Raw genomic sequence first — 18,750 nt, 5'->3', positions numbered from 1 at the left:
CGTGTGAGTGGGTTTGTGTATGCACGCGGGTGTGTTGGGTATGTATGTAAGCAAAAGTGTACGTGGCGGTATTCGATGGTACCGTGGTAACCATTTGTTGGGGTGTTTTGTTTTCATTGACACGAATTAAAAGAAAAAATAAGGCGTTTGGGAAGAAAATGGGAAAGAGAAGAAGAAGAGAGAGAGAGAGAGAGAAACATTTGAGATTTAAGGCGAAACTTTCGAGCGTGTCCAGCAAAACGCTGGCACGATATTACATCACAAGCTTATCAACACAAATGGCTGGATTATATCGATCGGAGTAGAAATGGACGAAATGGACGATAGGCGAGCGATTCTGGTTGAAAATGACACTGGCGATGAGGCGAAAAACGGGATGAGCGAAAATGAACGAGTAAATGGGGCGCATGAACATGATGACAAGGGGTGGAGTGGGAGTGGGAAAGGCTAGGAAACGTAACACCAAAAACGGGGCTTGACGGGCTGCAGAGCCGGAATGCTCTCCAGTCTCCGCACGAAACAACAAAACAACGAGCGAGAGAGAGAGAACGAAACAAAACCCAAAATGATGGACAGGTTTTTGATCGCGCGCGTGTGTGTGTGTGAGCGCTTACCTTGCCGGTAGGATGAGTGCCTCGAATTCGGTTGCCAGATGGCGCCGGATGATGTTCTTCGAGGGTGGAATGCCAAGCGCCGTCGCCATCGTGTCCCCGGAGAAGGATGGTTCCAGCACGACCAGCCCACCGTGAACGCCGCTGTCTGTGTTTAGTTTAAGAGCGAGAGATTGAAGCGAAACGCAACGCAAGAGATTACGGATGGAACGGAAATGAGATTTTTACAGCACGTGCCACGTGGGGCTTACCTTTCAAATTGTCCGCATACTCGCCCAGATCAATCGAGCGTGCCCAGCGGATAAAGCGCTGGTTGGTCCACACGATCGGGTCGGTGTCGACGTTCTCCGACTGGAGGCGCCGCATCGCAATCGCCTGCCGGTCGTACTTCATGATGCGCAGCACATGAATACCTGGAATGTAGCGATTCCAGCATTAGAGCGCTGGCCTCTACTGTGTGCTAGTGGAAGGAAGCTAGTTTTGCAACTCACCGTGCACTATGCTCGCCTGGTGGAACTTCCTGGTAACGCCGAGATACTTCTCCAGCTCCTTCTTGGACAGTGTGTCGAGCATGCGGGCATCCACCAGGGAGTGCATAAACGACTCCCCGTACTGTGGCAGTCCAATGTCTGGCAGCCATTCGGAGGCAACCCAACTGCGGGTGGAAAGAAACAAGCTCCTGTGAGCACGAGCTACTCTCCCCGACGCATCGCTTTCTACTTACGTGTGCCCGAGCTGCCCGATCGTAGGATAGCGTACCAGCTCCGGTCGCCGTTGCTCCTCAATCGCCAGCCGGAGCTTTTTCCTGTGCATCGGGTGTGTTGTGCCCAGGCCCGTCTCCAGCTCGGCATCGCTCAGCTCCAGCAACACCTTGCCACTCTTCACGTTCTCCGCGCAGCGCCCACTGTACTGGGGCATACCGAGTGCCACCTCGAGCCAGGCGAGCACCTGGGACGCTCGCCAACGTTCCATCGGCATGGAGGAGGCTTCCCGCAGCAGGCGCAGCTTCTCCGCGTACCCTTCCTCCGTCAGCGGGCTCCACTGGAAGTCGGTGGCCTCGGTGTCGATCGGTGCGTTCTTGTTGCGGTTGCGGCTGCGGGCGAAGACGCGCGATATGCTGCCCCACGTGCCACCGCGACCGGTCCGTCCCGTCAGCCCGGTGTTTTGTGCCTTGCCGGGGGCAGCGGGCACCGCTCCGGACGCTGACTGCTGTTGCTGCAGTCGGCGGGCGAACGTTTGATTCTCATTGTCTACCGGTGAGCCGAGCTGTTCGACCGATCTGTAAGAGCTGTGTGTGGAAGGTTTTCGTTAGAAATGCGTTGAAAGCGCAACCAGCAGTCCAGCTAGGCTACCTCGAAAGGGCTGCACTGTCAACCGACCTCGAGTAGGCGCCGGCGTTCAGGGGCGACAGGGTAGGGCTTCGTTCTTTGGGCGTTCCATCTAAGAGAAAGGCGAAAGGAGGGCTTATTTGCAGGGAGAAGCGAGCGGGCATTGAGCAGCTCCGTGCACTTACACTGATACACGTTGTGATGGCTGGACACGAGCGACACACTGTCGGAGTCCACCTGTATACACGGTCCGTTCTCGCACGGCCCATCGCTCAGATTGAGATCACCTGCGGCACTCTCCCGGTCGCTACTGCCTGCAACAAAGTCTGGTGTTTGATAAGGCAACACTCGAACACAAAACCGGTGGGCGGGGAGGACACCAGACACTTACCTCTCACGCCGGAATCGGCACTGCACGAGCCACGGTCCCCCGGCGTCCCGCTGATGTTGCTGTACCCGACGCCCGGCGTTGATGCGGGCGCCACCGCATTGTGCGCCATCAGGCCGGAGGGCGGTGTTAGCGGGGCCGCCGACACCAGGCTTTCCTGGTCGGACATGCAGCCGGACAGCTGGCGGCGCGCTTCCTGCAGCTGCTCCTGCGTGCGCTGCAGCTGCAGGTCGCGTGCGTTAAGCTGTGCCGCGAGGGCGATCGACCGTTCCGCTTCGTCGCGGGCGTGCTTCAGCAGGGACCATCTTTCCCGCTCCCGCTCCGTGCTTTGTTTGGCAGAGTTGGACTCGGACTCGCGTATCCGCTGCTCGTAGTTGCGGATGAAGTTGCGCAGCTCCTGCTCCTTGTCCTGCAGCGAGGAGCAGAGCTGCTTGACCTGCGACAGCAGATCGTTCTTGTCCGCGCGGAGCTTTTTGCGCTCCAGCTTTAAACCTGGCGGAAGGCAAACAGACAGGACAGAAAGGAATAAACCAAGAAAGCTTTGCAACACCGAAACCCGCAACTGATCGAACCGGAAAGGGTCACGTACTTTGAATCAGCTCCTTGGATATTCGTAGCTCGTTCTCCAGCTTCTCCATCCGGTTGCTGCTGTCGTCGGGCGCGTGCACCTCGAAGCTGTTGCTCTGCGAAAGCAGATCAATTCCACCGACCGCACCGTCCGGTGAGTTTTCCAGCAGTCGTTTCAGCCGCGTAATCTCGGCCGACAGCCGCTCGTTCTCCAGCCGAATTTTGGTCGTTTGTGGCGATTCTAGATGGAGGCGCAATGGCAACGAAACTATAATTAGAAAACGGCAACACTGGCTAGGCGAGGGGTGGCATAATTGACCACCGGCAACGTACCTAGATCGCTGACACCATTCTTGAACAGATTATCACCACCGGGCTCGCTAGCGGCAAGCGTGGGGCTGATTTGCTTCGCCTGACCGGACGCTTTGTCCTGCGGACTGGTGGTGGTGCTGGCGGACGACGCATTCGGGATGGCGGTTTCGCTGGCCGTTGCCGTCCCGTTGGCAGTTGCTGCCTCGCCCGAGGAGGAGCACGACGATGAGCCGGATAGTGTTGTCGGTTGGTTCGATTGTCGTTGGGTGGTGCCGGCCGCACTGCTGCTGCTGTTGCCACTCGTGCTGGTACCGGGTTCCGGGGCGCCCGGCTGGTGGTCGGTGCCGAAGGCGGTGGCCGGTGCGGACGTGGGCGTGCCACGTTCCGGTATGTCGAACGGTTTGGTGGAAGGTTTTGCATTGTCCAGCGATAGGATCGGTCGAAAGGGGCGGCCACCGTTCGTGGTCGCGCTCGGCGCTCCGGCTTTGTCGGCGGTGTCCAGGGAGCGTGTTTTCTGGCAAATGGGGGAGACAAAAAAGGGAGGGAGAGTAGAGCTTTGAGCGAATGGAGCTAGTTTTATTTTTGGGCATTATTTATTGTGTGACCTCATTTGAAGTATCACAATAGAGCAATAGCAGGAAGATATATTAAAGGTTATGTTATCCCTGGAGTTGGTTGGTTAAGATATGGCTTGTCATCAGAGATTTTGGAACATACAGAGGATGCTTTTATCTCGATCCTAATGCTCGATATCAAATAAATAACCCACGAATATATTGCCCAGGCCTTGATATCGTAGAATCTTGCAGAAAACCAAGGGTTATTGCTAAGAATATCTAATAATTTCGCAGCTCAGCCTACGAGACTTGTTAACTCCGAGTTATTGGAGTTGTGTCTTTGTAATCCAAGAAGATCTTGCGAAAGATGAAGATAACGTATCTCGGGATTCTAAGTTACGTAAGATCTTAACATCGAAATCCTTGAGACATCGGTACTGTAATTTAAAGCACTGAGATTGAAGGTTTCTGAATTTCTAAGAAGGACATTAATGTCGGAAATTTAAGGAATGGGTTCTCAAGAGTGTTACATTACATTAAGTTACTTCCAAAAACATTACATATGGGCATGCTGTAGGTTGTTAGGTTTTAAACTTGCTTCAAGTATCAAAAAGACCATTCAGAGTTCACAGTTGATCACTTTTCTAGAAATTATTCAAATAAACAGCTACATAAAGTCAACTCTTTTGCATACTTTAAGCCCAGTTCTTTACTTTACTGTACCACGCACGTGCTGTTACCACCTGTGATGCACCGAAAATCCGTTTCCCGAGGTGCAAATGAGTAAATACGCAACAACAAAGCGATCAAATTAGAGGACGCTTTCCACGGACGAAGCCGTACGCAAACAGTCACCACAGCACGGCCTACTATTCGCTCCGCAAAAGAACCATCGTTATCGTCAATCAAATCACCAACTGAACGAAACGGGAGCGGAAACACACTGCAAGCCTGGCAAGAAGAAAAAGGAACACAAACGCTACAGAAGAAGAGTAAAAAAAACAATTTCCTGCCACCAGAAAGCTTTTCACTGCGGGGTATTTGCTCTCTTCGGCAAACGGGGTAGGAAAAACTATACCACCCCAGTAGTGGGGAAGGAACGTGGAGTGCAACGTGACTACAGCAACCGAAGCAAATAATGGACGGTTTGGGGGACCAGTGCTTGTGACAGCAGTTTAATTTATATGTAAATTTTATCAATTGAAGTTAGTTGGCTGCGCTGTGACCGGCGTCCCTATTTGCAAACACACACACAGAAACACACTCACACACAGCTGATGGTAACGGAATTGTTCTCCACGGAATGTCAGCCGTCCGGGTCTGGCTGCTTTGAGTGTTCTTCCTCATAGCTCGGAATAGTACGACCAGCTCACCAAATCTCGACGAGTCTCGGATAATGAGCGAACCATCGATTTCGATCGGCTCAAGCCAACGGGGAGGTGGGTGCAATTCCGGGACGCACATCGTACAAAGACCCCGCGCGGTGCGGTTCCATTTGCACACTGACGACAATTTTCCACATCCACGCCAAGGACGATAGCGGCCAGTGTTATTTTCCAGCGTTGGCAAGCGCGTTCTTGCGTTTCTAGGTTAATGCGCTCGTCGGCAGATTTGGATAAATCTCAGTCCCGCTCAAATGTGTGTGTGTGTGTGTGTGCGTGTGTTTGAACAGAGAGCAGGGGAGGTTGCCCAACGTTCGCTCGAGCCAATCATTCTACCAAAACATTCCAGAAATGTGGCTGTGACGGTTTTTGGGAGGGACGTTGATGCGAGCGATAAGCGGCGCAACAAATAAACGCTCCAAATTAGCATTAATTGCTCTGTTGGCTGTGAATTTCGGAGGTTGCTCGATCGAGTGGTGTACGGATCGAGGATGGTACGACAACAATGGACTGTAAATTAAATCGTTTGATGTTCTACGGATCAGGCACGATCGGGGACCGAAGTGTGTGTGCGTAAGGACGTGTTTGCTAACTGTTGGCAAGAAGATGTTGGACCATATTTTATGCGAGCGGAACGATGGTTCGATTGGAAATGCGCTCTGATGGGTTTGCTTTAAATGTTATGGCACTAACAAGATAAACGCGGCTATTTTCAAGATCGTTAGTATACATTATGGAATGATTCTACTGTAAAAATGGTAGAAAAGCGCTAACGATAATTTTGAAATTAGTTGAAATTTACATTTAATTGTGTATTTCATAATGTGTGGAAATATCAATGAAAATAGCAAATACTTAACAAAAACGTAGCAAAACTTAGCAAAAATAGCTAAACAAAATGTTGCCTTTAAACTACAACTTCTCGTTTATCCATTAAATGTACCACTCTAACTCTTAACTCCCCTTTTTTACGTCTCACGTGATCATTTGTTAATGACTGTGAGGGACATCGTTGAGCGAAAAGACGAACCGAAGCTGCACACGGTAATCCTAAACCTTCAAGCAAACTTTAACCGCTTTCGGTCGGTCGGTGATGAGTGTAATTGCATTTTAGCTCAACTAAAATCATCCTCCTCGCACTCGCGCGAAATGCCACCTCCTAGAACGAAGCATCCTTCAAACGCTATTACGCTACAGTGATGAGTTGAGAGGGCCCTCTAGCTATTACCAGACAAGCAAGGGCGCAAGGGCAAAGGAGTGCAGGGACAAAGAGCATCGTACGAACGATTTAGTCCGGTGCAAGTTTCGGTGGCGATCCGTGGGATCGCGCCATCTGCAGCAGACAGATACGCGGAGTTACAGCTTAAAGGCAGCATTACCCGCGGGCCCATTGCACCCAACAACAGGGACAATAATGAAGTTGTTGTGCGGGCGCGGCTGACTGACGGAGATGGTAATGCCTTTAGCTGTGATGCCAGTCGCATAATCAGACACCGGGTGAAATCGAGCATTCAGTGGAGCGTCTGAACGGGAGGTACTGTGTTGGAGTTCCCTCGCCCTTCGAAATGGGAAAACGATTTGTAACGGTGCAGACATTGATTTGATTACCGGGGTTGCCGTCGGGAAGTTTCACAACGCTCAAGTGGTTAGCAGTTGATCGTTTTAATTGTAAGGATGTTAGCTTGATTTGATGTTGATGAAACATTCGATTCGATAAAATGTCAGTACTACATGCATTCAGAAATTAGACTTTAATTTGTATCACTGTTACTTACCGATTCGGCGAGCTGCTTGAGCGATGCGTTGATCTTGTCCGGGTTGCGCGGCGGCGGCTCGGGCGGTTCCGATGCGGCGGCCATTGTGACGGTGCCGGCCGTGCCGTTCAACTGCATTCCAACCAGGCGCAGCAAAGAGTTCACTGTGTCATCGTTGATGGCAGTCTGGAAGATCACGAAAGGGTTTAGTTAGTTCAGCCAGTGAGCAGTAGGAGAAATTGTGGAAAAAGGGGGTTTTGGACAAAGCTTTACAACCGTGAAGCACAGAACACAAGAGCACAGACAAATGGCCACACGGATACCACGACGCCATTGAGGAACGAGAACGGTCTAATTCAAAAGCGAACATTCCCAAGCTAAAGGGGATTCATTCATTCAACTGCAAGTGTCTGTATGTCTGTGTGTGTGTGTGTGCTGTTCTTAAACGAGAAAGATTTATAACTAGTTTTGTTGAAACAGAAGTTTATGAAAATATGAAAATGTCTTTCAAACAAAGTAAAACAAAGAAATAAGACCCCAGATCGTGTTGACTGTTGTTGTAAGTGTGCAAAGGTTCCTTGTCATTGCAGTTTGCTCATTGTTTGCATAACTTTAGGCGTACTGCACATATTTTGCATAACGTTTGGGCGCAGGATGCCGAATCAGGTTACACGTTTACTCGGACTGTCATCGCACTGTAAGACCTCAATTCAACCAGGAAACACAATTATTTCCTTCGTAGCTCTAATTAAAGTTACTCTCATATTACAGCGTAATTCCCTGCTTTATTCGCAATACCTGTCAACGTTTCATTGCTGCCAGGGACACTGCACACGCACACAATTCATAGCTGCAGACACATGTGACACGGGTGACCGAACTTTCATGATGAAACTTTTGCAAAAGTTATGCATTATGCTTCCCTTCGGTAGACTGTCTCCAACTCGTTTGTTCGTGTTTGTGCAATCCTTTCTCCTTCCCCCAAGATGGTAGGGGGACAAAACTTTCTGTCGTGTCATGTCATTGAACAGAGCTACAACTGTTGCTTAACGTATTGCGATTGGGATGATTTGTGTGAGCGGTTGCGAAAGGAAAACGAGAGGACATATCAACGGACACACTCACAATGCCAAACAGTTTCCATCGCTAGACACAGAAAGTTTTGCTTTAACAAACAGAAGAAGGGAGACAATGTGGGATCGCAAAATCCCACCGGATGCTGTCTGGGGACTACCGGTCCGCCCCAGTGGGAATCGATTCTAATTAGGGCAGCAGAGGCTGAGCACGGTGCATGTAGCATGATAGCATGAGGAGCGGAATTTCCTTAGCCATCCCCGCCCGGTCGTTCATCACTCTTGTTCGAATACACTGTACGGCTTTTGTGCTTCATTTAGCTGCAACTGTAAAATGTATGAGCTATGATGGGGAAGAAGAAGCATTCCGAAAGCCGAATGGCGAGCGGGCGTAAACGAGCGGTAGTGCATAAGAAACGGGCGGCGTGCAAGGAATTTTTATTAGTTTGCACGAACAGCCACTCATTTGCCTTCCGTTTTGTGTGCCTTCCGGCTCGCCCAGTGCATCGCGGTGTGTGCGTGTGTGTGTATGTCCGGGAGATGTACGTGTGCGGGAGATGAGTTTTAATTTAAGGAAATTCCAAACGCTGCTTCGTGCGAATAATTTATTGCGACCACCAAGTGAGGCGTGCTTGAAGCTACTACCGTACTACCGACCGTTAATATTTCGCTCGAGGTTTGATTTAGGGAGGAATGTGTGTTGCTTTCTTGCTTGGTGTGTGTGCGCGCGTTGCAAGTTTGTGCTAGATATTATTTGCTTTGATTTTGGACCTGATGCTTTGCTAGAACGCTTCCTTTTTAGCGAGAAAGCAAATGAAATGTGATGCTATTTTTTCCGTCCGTTTTCCATCAAAATTAAAGCTCGCTTGAATGAACGTAGTCGATATGAGGAAAGAGAAATAAAAATAAAAGAACTAGGCACTCCAAATTGCCATAACTTTGAATATGCTTAAAAAAGAAAGCTAATGTAAACCAAACCTGGAAACTAAAACACAAGTTCCAACAAGAACCTAGAACCTTCCTGTGACTTGCACTTTCCATTGGAAAAGTGCCCTTCCACTTGGTATAGTGAAAGCTTTCTCAACCGAACATACATCCCTCATAAAGAACGCTACATACATTAAAATCACTTACAAAGAAAAGCTAGCCCTAAGTGGGTACGGCGTAATAAAAGAGTTCCTCAATAAGGACGTTTTTCTGCCAAAGTCTCTCCCTCTTGAAAGAAAATCCATGCACAACAATGCACCGGCATTACAGGGAAAGTTTAACAAAATGTTCAATCCACCAAACCGACGCTGGCCTTTCCGTCGGCGGGGGTTGTTACGCGTACATTCCATTCTTTTCTTCGGCCCACCATCAAACATCACCATTTGACCTGCTGCTGCTGTGGCTGCTCCTTTTGCCCGCTGAAAGGCGATACCTCGGGGATCGCTCGATGTGACCCCGTTTGGCCACCGAGGACCGAAAATGGAGAGGTAAAGATTGATGGCGAAAGTCGCTCTATACGCCCCGTGTAAATGCTCGACATTTGCGTAGGCTCTAGTGGCCCTTGTACAACCGCAATCCGGCCCCGGTTACGGTTACATTAAAATGCTAGCCGCCGAGTGGTGGAGGGTTACAGCCGCGTGGAAAGTGTTCGTCCACCTTCGTCCCCTTTCTCTCTACCGAGCGTGGGTGATTTATGCCCGGGCGTTTGCCTGGGTTGGGGGTTCCTGGAGAGCTGCGCGGAGGTGAGCATCATAAATCAGCATCTCTCAGCTTTTCGCTGCTTTCGGGCACGTTGAAAGCAATGGTGGGTTGAAAATTTTATAGTAAAATAATTATATTAACACAACCGCTGAGCACAGAGGGAGGGTTGAAAGGTGCAAAATCCTCGAGGAAAACTGTCATTTTCCACTGTTGCTGTTTGCTCTCGTTCGGTTTGTTAAAGTCACGTATCACACAATCCCACTGGCTTTCGTATCGTGCCGGTGCGTTGCTCAAATCGCAATGGATTTTCCCGGGCTTTCTCACTCTATCTCAAGGCGTACTGTGTGTAGGAATGGCTCTACTACAAGGAAGCATCCTTATCTTGTTTTCTTACCCATACCTCAGCCGTCCAACCTGACACACTGGGCTGGGCTGGGAGGGGATTATTTGCTGAAGCATTCCCGCTAAACTCTCGCGGGACTTTGGTCCGAAGATTGAAATGGGTTTGTTTCTTTTTTTTATTGCTTCTTTTTGCTTTATCCCCCGACATCATGCAGCAGTAAGGTACATGATCCATAAGATGATGATGATGCTGCTGGTCGAACATTTATTGGTCTTGCGTGTGTTGAATGCGTAAGCGCTTTCGACCATCCGGGGGAGACCGGGCGTATGCTCGTTCGGCGAGCAAACCGATAAGTCAAATGATCAATATAGTGCAAAGACACGTAACTCCAGTGACTACCTGGACATTGTGCGTGTGTGTGAGAGAGTGACAGAAGCAACTTCAGCAGGGTGAATAAATAATTAGAATGTAACCAAACTGTTCGCCAAACATGCTCGGCGCTCCAAGATGCTTGATGTGCGTGAGTAAGCACGAATGAAAAAGCGTTGCTTTGTTGCTCGCTAAAAGTTGGCGAAGTTTGATGAGAATTGATTGCACTGGTTGGTGGAAAAAAGGGAGTGGATAAAAGAACGAATGGATAAACTGTCTGGCTTAAGGATATTTATGGAACATTTTTGGGTTTTTTTCTGTATTGTTTTGTTCTGCAGAGCAGGTTTAAGCAAATTCAAGTAGAATGATAATCTTTGTAGCATTAAACAGAAGCTATATTCATCCATTCCTAATTGGAATTAATATTCAATTTTTATATTTATTGAGTAAACTTTGACTTTTGATAAGTATTTTTTAGGATCCTCAGTATTTGGTTTTTTTGATCCCTTGAAAGTATTGATTCGAAGTATTTGTTCACAGTGTCTGCTATTACATTAAAAGAGTTATTTTGTCTTCATCGTCTTTTGTTTCATTTGCTTAGAATTCTTTCCAAAAATGTAATTTAAAATTGCCGTTTTTTTCATACAACATAATAAAAGAAAGCGTCAAGGGCAGCGATGTGTCACTTTTCCCAAGTAAATCGAAGAAAGGTTCCCACATAATACCATCCTCTGAATCCACAGAACAACAGCAGTCGCTTCCAAAAGCCTCTTGTTCGATCGACCAAAAAGTCTAGTCTGGTGTCTTCCGATTTGAAGGGGGGTAGCAAAGTTTCAACAAACAAATGTCACATAAAATGACAATTTGAAGAAATGGCAAGAATGAAAGGTTGAACAAATACTTTCATTCTAGAAATAGCACTAAAAAGTCCGCTGAATGGCAGAGGAAAAAGAAAGCAAGTGAGATGAAATGTTGTTCTCTGTTTGTCCCAAGACAGCATTAGGGAAACAGCCTGCCCGGGAGGCAGGATTGGCCAGGGTTGAAAAGGATGAACGGCTGATTGATTGTTAGGCATGAGCTATATTCCCTTGTTTCCATCGCTCAAAGGCAAAGGGGATAGAGTAAACATAAGTTCACTCAGCAAAACAACGGCCCGTTTTGGCATGCACAGGCAGACAAATGTGCTGGATTGATGTGAGCACTGTGCTTAGAACGTTTTGCGTGTAAGAATCACTTTTCAGAGTGTTTTAAAATTGCAAATATATTCAAAGCTTCTGTTTCCGGTCATTAGTGCTGGAATGAATAATTTCACACATTAATCGAAAAATAACACATCAATTTTCCGATGAAAAATGATGACGCTTCACTGCGCCGTAGTGAAGAAAATAGAACCGTCAATCAAACAACGGCGGGAGGCCGCAAGCAGCAGCATCCGTTTCCAAGAATACGTCTGCATTCCTGTTCTGCAGTCAGCGCACGGGGTGAGCACACACGCACACGCACACGGGTCAACTCTCCCAGATGTGGTGCGTTCGATTTGTCAAGATTTATTTTCCTACCGATAAAGATTCTCTCCGACAGTTGTCCCATTACAATGGGGAACTCAACGCCCCGGAGGCACAGGGTTCTGGAATTGCTTTTCCTCTGCTTTCCCGCAAGCAAGCATCACCCCCGGTCCCGGTTGACGTGTTCGACAGATTCGCCTCACATTACGCCATCACTCGATGCGCTGGGATCGATATAAATCTGATCAAATTGAACCGGCTGGTGTACGGCCTCGGTCCTCCGTTGTCGAGCGTTTTGCTGCTGGAGCACAGCAAAAGAAAAACAATCTAAGTGAGCACGGGGAAAAAAGCAGCTTTGTATAACCATTGATTTTTCCCTACACCAACACACAGTTGGGGATGCTGGGCGGATAGGGGTTGTTGTTTGCACGCTGGGCGATGTTGTTTTTGCTGATGTTGTTAATACGACCGACCGGCTTGTTTGTCCGGCGCAGGCACAAATCTTACCCGAGGCCTCCTCTTACTCGAGGGTGTAAACATGGTGACGGAAGTACCGTACACAGACACACTATCACACACACGCAGCCACACAGACGGGAAAAGGAAGTGAATGGTATCCGTGTTCCCTGTACCTGGTAAATGTGCCGTCGCCGTGCGTGCGTGTGAGAATAGGGGCCTTTCGACATATGTTTGGTTTTATTTAATATCCATGGCAGTATGGGTGTTTTTTTGTCCCGTGCGCTTCTTGTTTTCCCTCAGGTGTCACTCGACTGGGAGGTATTGTTTCGGTGCATTGTGTTGTGCCGTGAGTGTTTTGGTAGATGGAATTGTGAAATTCTGCGAAAGCTTACCCACGTTTGCATGACACAACAGGTGGATGTTCCCGGGCTTTTAGGTGAAATTCAATTTTCAGCTATTCGTGAGAATAAGTTTGAAGTTATTGAGAGCATCAAATGATGGGTTTAGTTCATTGCATTCATAGGGCAGCTGGTTGAAGTCAGAATAAAGCCCGTTGTCTAAGCAGAGCCTTGACAGTTTTCAATAGTTTTACCAAAAAACAGGAAACGTACTGACGAAACATTGCCCATCGAACCGGATGCCTGAAGGCGGCCAAAAAGTTTTCACAAAACCTCTAAAGCCACCCATCACAACCATCTGCTTCACAGAACTGGCACAAACTGTCCAGCTTTTGCTGCTACGGCGTTCGGCGTAAAAGTTTTGCGATAAATCCCTTTCCTTTTTACCACTCGGCCAGCGCCTGAAAATGCCTTGAGGACGATGAGCACAGCTTTTGCCGGTAGCTTTGCGTTGCCCGGTGTGTATGTGTGTGTGTGAGTGGGATTGTGTAAATTCACTGGCTTTAGGCCTTTAACTTTCACGTAGACTGGTTTTTAGAAAAAAAAAAAAACACACACACACCTTCACAAAATCAAAACAATCCATTGCCCGATGATGGGAAACATGTTTTTGGTGCTGGCAAAGCTCGGCTTTTGCGTCAGTTTGTTTTTATGGTAGCGGGCGCCACATTGTACAGAAAAGCTGGCCGGCGAGCGAGAGTGCCCGGTATTAGCGGTCCTTTGTTCAGATTAATGGTTAAAATGAGTTTTTTTTTGTGTTGTTAAGCACTGTGAGCAGATTGTGTAGCACAAAATGGGAAGCATTCAAAGCCGCTTCAAGGCGCGCAATTGGAATGATTCGACAGAAATGCTTTCGTTAATGTCGGAAGTGTTTTTCGTTTCCGTAGGGATTAGGGCACATGTTGGTGTGTGGGTGCGTGTTAACAGGAGGATGGATTTGTTTTTGAGGGTTTTTTTGTAAAATAAGTTGTTGAATGTGTTTCGAAATTTAAGGAAAAAAAACGAACACATAATATCAAAAACCAAAAGTAAATAACGAATTTTGTTTCTCTGTGTTCTACTTCTAGTTTAAATTTTGCCAACAAAAACTAAGCCGAAACATTGAGCCACAATACCATAGTCAGGGCAGATGATGAGCAACAGTTAGCAGGCTCGAGCAGGTCGTGCCTGCTAGCTGTTGACTCTCCCTGCCGTGAGCAATATGATTTTTGTAAATATCTAAAGCACATTGCACCATCTAGCTAATTAGGCCGAACGACATGTTACTTAACTACGGAAAGCGAATTAAGAAAAAAAAAAGAAGTGAAAAAAATATACCATAAAATGGTTGCACAAATCTACCGAGAATATCGCATTAGAGACAAAATTTGGGAAGTAATGATGAATGCTGAAACTCTATTAGTTAAAAAAATGCTAGCAAAGATTAAAATAGATTATATTTGACTTATAAAAAAAAACAAGAATTCAGGTCATAACAACCATTTTGCGCCGCTTCCCTGGAGATTGCGTTGGGGTGTCCATTTTTTTCTTGTTGATTTTGATGCTTTTCAGTAGATTTGAGCTTCGCCCAGCAAAACAAAAAACGAAAAATGCAACCCAAAACTAAATTGGTGCAAAATGATACGAAAGCAAAACGAAAGAAGGATGAGGGGAGGATAGAAGAGGGAACGAGTCAGAGAAGAGGTGAGAGAAGGAGAACTGATCGGGAGCTTTTCCTCGAACACATAAAAAACAAAGCAAAGGAAAGAGAGATACAGAGAGAGAGATAGAGAGTGGAAAAATAAAAATCAACGACAAAACTGAAAACTGGGACACGTTGAGTGGAGCAAGAAGCGTAGGCAAAACGATAGGCAAGCCAATTAAAATGGGAATGGGATGAAGTGGATTCGGATCGAAGGAAGCCTTGGCTGAGCTGTACAGCAACGGAGGCTCTAGCGTGTACGGTGGGAGACACAACGCTTTGGACGTTAAAAGCAATTAAAGCTTAGTCCGCTTATTTGTTGGAGAGAAGGGGGAATTGCAAAACGAGCTTTTAGTAATTGGAAGATTATAGGTTAGTGAAACAATCACCGTTAGATTAGTGACTGTATGTGTGAGAACACAAAACACAGCTTCCTTTTTTTAGTTGGAATATAACGATCGCAGAAGAAGCATATTAAACATGATTTTAAACAGAATTGAGCTAGGAAAAAAGAGGATTGAAATCAAATGAGGTGGCACATGGGGTGTGGGGAAACCACTAGAAGTTGGCACCTTTACCAAAAGGGAAGTAATATACTGAAGCATATGCAATCTAACCTCAATTTCTTTGCAGAATTGGGCTTTAAAAAGGACTAAAGCAGTAGAGAAATGAAACGAACTGAAACAGAAATGCGAACAATAGACAAAACGCACAAGTAGTAACGCACAACACACCACTACAAAGACGGTGTACAGTAACACAGAAGAAGAAGAAGAAGAAGAAGAAGAATAAAAAACACGTGCACGAACACACGATCGCAAAGTTTGGAGTTGAAAGAAGAAAACACAACCTTCTCAAATATCCGATGAAACTCTCCCAGCATCGAACGGTCGTGTGGGGTGGCTGATTGTCGGGCTTAGATTTTCGCGCAAAATAGGAAGCTGCTAGCAGCACGGCTGTCCCGCGTCCCTTGGCTCGTGCACCGCCTTCACCGCACGTCCGGACTCAATTACCGTTCTGGGGCTGGTACGCCTGCCCGGTGCAGGAGGTTCGCTCGCGACTAGCTGCTGGGCGTCCCATTCAGCTTCCTGGCGTGATGGGGGAGTGACCCGAAAATGGCGATGGTCGCACGATGATGAATTGGGCACCAGCTTTGGGGATGGGTGGGTTGAAAATGCGAAAAATGGAACGAACACACGAATCGAAAGACGTAGTAAATAAGTCCGTCCAACGTAATCCTGGTGGCTGGAGTGACTTTTTCGGGATCCCAGCTTTGCCCGGATAGGGTGAAATGATTAATCTTTTAAGAAGTTAGCCCGGTAAGATCACGTTGTTTCGATGATCGATTTGCAGGACGAGATGGTGCCTACATAATCTATGCGAGCGCGTGCGCCTGTGTGCGTTCGAGAGCAAATCGGAAAAGTTTTCCAAGTTTTCAAGGGATCAATGTTTGGGGGAACGCTTGGGGAAAAGGGGAAGGGTGTCAAAACTTTGCCCAAACACCCGGACGTTCGGTTGGGATAAGTTTTGTGCCCTGCCAACTTGACACTGTGTTTTGGTTTTGGTTCAAACGAGGTGAGGTTGAGTTTCATATTTTTCAACAGGAAAGTAAGACGAAGCCACATCTGCAACAAATTCCTCCCTGGGAGGAACGTTGGGTATTAACAAGGAAAAAAGGGTGTACAATATTGTTTCTTTGCATGAACCAGCTTATAATTCTGTTGTTGAGGAGTTGATTGAAGTGACTTTGCAGAAGAAACAACAGCCACAACACATCCTGGTCGTAGATCAGGAGCGAATCACTGGAAATAAAATACTTACCTCTCAGCGCAGCGTTTGGAAGCTTCGTGTGTGTGTTGGCAAGGAATATGTGGAATCCTTTCCACCCGGGAGCAGTATGTATCGATCGAACAGTGAAGAGTTGGGTCTGCTCCTCTTGCTGGTCCACTTCTATCAGGGCTGCAAGCTATCGATTCCACTTGTCGATTGCTGGAAATAGGAAATGTGAACAAAGCACAGCAGATTAAGCAGGAGCTTTCGGGGGAAGGATTATGGATTAAAATCAAATTGGCTGTTGGTGAACCAGCACACACAAACACACATTGAAATTGGAGAGAAACTCAAAAGACCCTGTGAAACCAGTGCCGTTGAGTTAATTACCGTTGAATGGGGTTTTGGTTGTGATGCGTTCTGTTTCTGCCAGATTCCAGAAGCAGAAGACGGCATGATTGGCTTTATTGGGAGGGAAAACTTCAACCAAAACCATCCGCAGGCGGTGCAGGGTCATAATAATCAAAACGAGGAAGGCAAACTAGTGTTCCGGTGGCCTCCAGTTGGCTCGGTTCAGTCTTTGGGGTTTGGCTCGCTTGGCCTTTGGTGCTGGTTCGTGTGTGGAGTCGTTATTCCAGAACCTGGCTGGGAAGTATAATTTATGGATCTACTGCACTGCACGCTGAGGGATGAGGGTCATAAAAATGGATAGTCCTGCTCGGTGCAATTTATGGTGACGCTATAATACTACGTCAATGATATGTCCTCCTCCACTACACTCATAATCGGAAGAAATAATGGAGAAATGTTCGTGGGGGAGAAAGCCATTGATGCTTCAGATGACGTAGTTTGTCAAAGTTTCGAAATATTAGTTATGTTTTAGGGATAGGTTTATTATTGCTTAGGAAATAAAAATGGAGTATTAATTATCAACTAGTAACATTCATTTTAGTTCAATAAAGAGACAGTCAAATGCAAGCTTTTTGACTACTGAGAACCATACCACAAAGGTTTTAAAATATTGTATGATAATTACTGACATTTGTTTTATGATCTATGTCAGTAAATAGTGCACCTATCAGAAACTAACCAGAGTTTTGCTTCCCTTGAATGAGTAATAGTTTCAAAGTATTTGTATCATACCGCTACTGTTACTAAAGCAGATGGCAGCCCTAAAACAGCTTAATCTGTTCTGCAGTCTTGCAACCACACAACTATCCGCTGCAGTCACAGTGACGACTAAATTATATAAGTGCCATTGGCATCCTTAACTGAAAAGCAAAGAAAATCCTTGCATCGGAAGAAGTTTGCTTTCAACTATAATTAAACCACAGTTGCTTCCGCCTTTGCATTGCGAAGCCTGCAATACGAGTGAGCATCCTTTGGCATCAATTCCAATGGAAGATTTTGTTGCCATTCCTACCATCAGCGCCAGATGGGACAAACTGGAGCACAAAGAAGGACAGCTAGTAAAGCATCGTCATCACGCTCTGCTCAGTAAGCTTTCTACTCATTACGCAACAGATAGAGTTGTCTTTTCCTTGGATACCCGGAACTCTTTCGTTTCTTGCACCCAGGCTGGATCAGTCAGTAATCCACTCGGTATCGATTAGTTGGTTTTATCGCGCTTCCTACTTGGTTCAAGGAAAATTACAACCCCTGCGGGTGAGATTGACAGTCGAAGGAAGCACAATTTGCTTCAACAAGTTTTTTTTTGTTTTTGCTTTGGTCTCTCTGCTTTGGCTTGAGCCACCTTGAGCTTCTTTCCCCCGCAGGAGAGAAAGGGGAGTATAAAAAAAAGTTAAAGTTGAGTAAGAAAAATTGCAGTTGAAAACTAATCCCCAAAGAGCAGCTGTTCCTTCCTCCTGCAGCTGTATGAAAAATGCACCTCGCACTGTTGCATGCGCCCGAAGCAAGGAGGAAAAGTGCAAAATGAGCTTTTGAATGTGCTGCACAAGATTTATGGAATCGTCAGCAGTTTAAGCCTGTTCGTGTCAGCTTATTGACAGCAGGGGGGGAAAGAGGCGTACCGTTTCAGAGGTTAATTAAATGGTGATGCCAAATGAAGCCGTTTCATTAATATTTATGCCCTCCAGCCACGTTTTCCCTTTTTCAAAGGCTTCATTCCCTTTTTCTCACTAGCAAAACACGCTGGAGAAGGTGTTTCAAAACTGTACCACCATCAGAAGACACCCCACGAAGGGGATCTCTGGAATGTTCCCTACACATGTTCCTTGGGAGTGGGATAGAGTGTGCTGGTGCCCCGTAGGGGCCAAACAGAGTAAAACGGGCGTCGTACCTCCCCCCCCCCAGTATTTAGTAACTCGTTAGTTGTGAAAAATGGTTCGCCTGTGGCATGAATTTGTTTTCCCACCGTGAAGCCTTTCATAAATGGGGTCAACACAGGGGTGCTGGGTTTGTGGGGTCCGGTGTAGCGAAAAATGTACAGTGTACACAACCGTGTACACTTTGCTGTACTATTCCTATTTTGTGCACCAAGTTTCCCTGCTGCGGTGACATTTGCTCCAGAGTAAGTGTAAGCTTTTAATTAGTTCAATTAGTGT

At 46.9% G+C, this 18,750-nt stretch overlaps 1 protein-coding gene across 15 annotated transcripts in view; it reads right to left on the bottom strand.

The window, feature by feature from the left end:
• Positions 1 to 18,750, bottom strand: part of LOC121594546 (kazrin) — a 69,462-nt gene that overhangs the window by 28,700 nt on the left and 22,012 nt on the right. For 10 of the 15 annotated variants that reach the window (XM_041917923.1, XM_041917922.1, XM_041917929.1 and 7 more), the window contains exons 3-14: positions 16,238 to 16,405; positions 15,267 to 15,567; positions 6,921 to 7,085; positions 3,228 to 3,720; positions 2,917 to 3,135; positions 2,331 to 2,819; positions 2,125 to 2,265; positions 1,964 to 2,051; positions 1,336 to 1,899; positions 1,103 to 1,266; positions 863 to 1,024; positions 615 to 759 (exon numbers count right to left, since the gene is read on the bottom strand). In XM_041917923.1, the coding sequence (XP_041773857.1) occupies positions 615 to 759; positions 863 to 1,024; positions 1,103 to 1,266; positions 1,336 to 1,899; positions 1,964 to 2,051; positions 2,125 to 2,265; positions 2,331 to 2,819; positions 2,917 to 3,135; positions 3,228 to 3,720; positions 6,921 to 7,085; positions 15,267 to 15,299 (2,663 nt within the window). In that variant the 5' untranslated portion in view covers positions 15,300 to 15,567; positions 16,238 to 16,405. The remainder of the gene's footprint in view (positions 1 to 614; positions 760 to 862; positions 1,025 to 1,102; positions 1,267 to 1,335; positions 1,900 to 1,963; positions 2,052 to 2,124; positions 2,266 to 2,330; positions 2,820 to 2,916; positions 3,136 to 3,227; positions 3,721 to 6,920; positions 7,086 to 15,266; positions 15,568 to 16,237; positions 16,406 to 18,750) is intronic. The other 5 variants (XM_041917927.1, XM_041917936.1, XM_041917937.1 and 2 more) reach the window with 3 other exon arrangements.

Source organism: Anopheles merus, chromosome 2L (assembly GCF_017562075.2).
Source record: "Anopheles merus strain MAF chromosome 2L, AmerM5.1, whole genome shotgun sequence".
In the NCBI taxonomy this organism is placed as follows: Eukaryota; Metazoa; Arthropoda; class Insecta; order Diptera; family Culicidae; genus Anopheles; species Anopheles merus.
Note: the sequence above shows the minus strand (reverse complement) of the source record. Positions and strands in the feature narration are given on the sequence as shown.